The 2,219-nt window shown below is 43.2% G+C and overlaps 1 protein-coding gene across 1 annotated transcript in view; it reads left to right on the forward strand.

Moving 5' to 3' along the window:
- Window positions 1-1,521, forward strand: part of PM20D1 (peptidase M20 domain containing 1) — a 9,789-nt gene extending 8,268 nt beyond the window's left edge. Inside the window, exons 11-12 of the mRNA XM_009699691.1 lie at window positions 333-432; window positions 1,243-1,521. Of these exons, the coding sequence (XP_009697993.1) occupies window positions 333-432; window positions 1,243-1,372 (230 nt within the window). The 3' untranslated portion in view covers window positions 1,373-1,521. The remainder of the gene's footprint in view (window positions 1-332; window positions 433-1,242) is intronic.
- Window positions 1,522-2,219: the final 698 nt, after the last annotated feature.

Genomic DNA, 2,219 nt, shown 5'->3' on the forward strand with positions numbered 1-2,219 from the left:
TGTTCCTTATGATCCCAGCCCCTTCCCTGTCTCATAGCTCCCTCCTAGTTCTGTACTGTTTGTTGGACTGCAGTTTGGAGCTTAAACTTTTGTGGGGGCTGAGTATCATGGCTGCTCTTAGAATGATTGAACTGTGTGCTCAGCTCCTGCTGTTCATGAAGGAGAGAATGTTCTTCCAGGATGTACCAATAAACTGTTTCCGGTGATTTTGCTTTTGGTGTAGCTAGGGATTATATAGAACTGTTACCAGATGCCTTTCCTTTCTCCTGGGAAAAGTATAGGTCATTAAATTGCTGCTGTCATGCAAAGTAAACCTGAGGTTTGTTTTCCAGGCACGTGTATTGGAAACACAGACAGCAGGCATTTCACTAACGTCACAAATGCCATTTATCGATTTAACCCACTGCTCTTGAAATCAGATGATCTTCCCAGGTACTGTATTCTGTCTGCATGTGGGCAGCTGTTTGGGGTGGGGACTAGCGAAAGAGAAAATCGATATGCATTAGGCAGAAGAAGGAAACCCAACCTTGTATACCTTGGCGCGGTGGTGGTGTTGCCTCACATTCTGTTAGGCCACCCATTTCCTGCAGATTTGGGTGCTGCACAAATAGGGGATGGTAATTATGCTGGGAGACTGTTAGCCCTTACTCTTCTTCACTTCAGATACAAGACCTCATTTAGGTGGCCCATTCAGTAGTACAGCAATGCTGTGAAGCTGACTGGATCCTTTATATAGTGCAGCAGTGTGAAAGGTGGTGTTCCTGTAGTTGGTCTTGTTGAAGAGATTGATCCGTATGTTTGGACACTGAATTTATTTGCTGCTTAAAGCTGGAAGTTAGGTTTTCTGGAGTAAAGTAATAACAAAGAACATCATCATGCAATGGGTTGTTTATTTAGCATATACTAGATTTGTCATTTTATTGAGGTGCAGATGATACAGGAGTAGAGCGTTCTCATAGCTGTACAGGACAGTGACAAAAATGGCCAAGAAATGGGCAGAGAGCTGGGATACTGTTTTTTCTTTTCCACATACACCATGGACTTGGTTGTTGTGCTCTGAGCCTTAGAATTTGGTTGGCCTGAGGAACAGACATTGCAGTTACAGTGCAGTATTTGGTGTATATTGCTGTATTTTTACATTGTGCATTGCTTTATGAAGCAAACAGCAAGTAGGGTGCTGGTTGTAGGCAAGTTGGTCACAAATGCGCACTGGAATGAAAAACATTATTCTTTTTCTCCCAGGATCCATGGGTTGAACGAGAGAATCTCAGTGGAGAATTATGAGAAGCAGGTTGAGTTCCTCTTTCAGCTGATTAAGAACTGTGATACTGACAGGCTTCCGGAGCCCCACGCCAACTCCCATGAGCTGTGAGAATCACACCTGAGAAGAGCAGCTGCTAAGGTGGACTCTGGGGTGGCAGGGGTCTCGGCCATAAGATGCAGTTGTGTGTTGTGTATTGAGTTAGTCTGAAATTTGTTTTTTGCATATTGTGGTTTACATACAGATGGAAAAACTGCTGGTCGCTGCTTTAGGCAAATGTGCGATTTGCCGGAAGGTGGTAAGAATCTGGACAAAACACAGCAAATGTCCCTGATTTCTGTTCCTCCCTGGTCTGACATGCAGCTATTAATCTGATGGTATTAATTTTTTCAGTGCTTTTTTTTTAAGCCTCTGAAATTGGTAGTCACTTAAAAATCCGAGCTATAATCAGCAGTCACTCACCTATCAGTAAAAGAGGTGAATCTTCCTAGGTACGCTTTTGACAAACTCGTTTCATACAGTTAATTGATTTTTCACAAATTATATGCCTGTCAAAAGCTCACGTGAAAGGTTTGTGACATGGTGTAGGTTTCGTGTATTTGGTAGAGTTACACCAGGAGTTTGTTGCACTACTGCTTGGTGCGGGCTTCTTCCCTGGGTGATGCTCCCAACCAGCATCAAGGGTGTTCTCAGCCAGTGTCAGTGTTACCTTGCTACTGCTAAGTTCTCCCATGCACGCGCTGATTTCTGCCTCTGAGCTCCAAAAGTTCTAGCTATGTTGCTTTAACTGATGTCACCCAGATCTCAGAGGTGCTGAAAACTTTTCTTCCTGTCTTTTCAGTGACTTCTTTTTTTTTTTTTTTCTTCTCACTCTTTGGTATGGCCCAGGGTATGTTGTGTAGCTGGGTGTCAGAATAAGGAATTACAGCTTTAAATAGGAACCTAAATCAGTGTTATC

Source organism: Cariama cristata, unplaced genomic scaffold (genome assembly GCF_000690535.1).
Source record: "Cariama cristata isolate BGI_N322 unplaced genomic scaffold, ASM69053v1 scaffold26824, whole genome shotgun sequence".
NCBI lineage: Eukaryota > Metazoa > Chordata > Aves > Cariamiformes > Cariamidae > Cariama > Cariama cristata.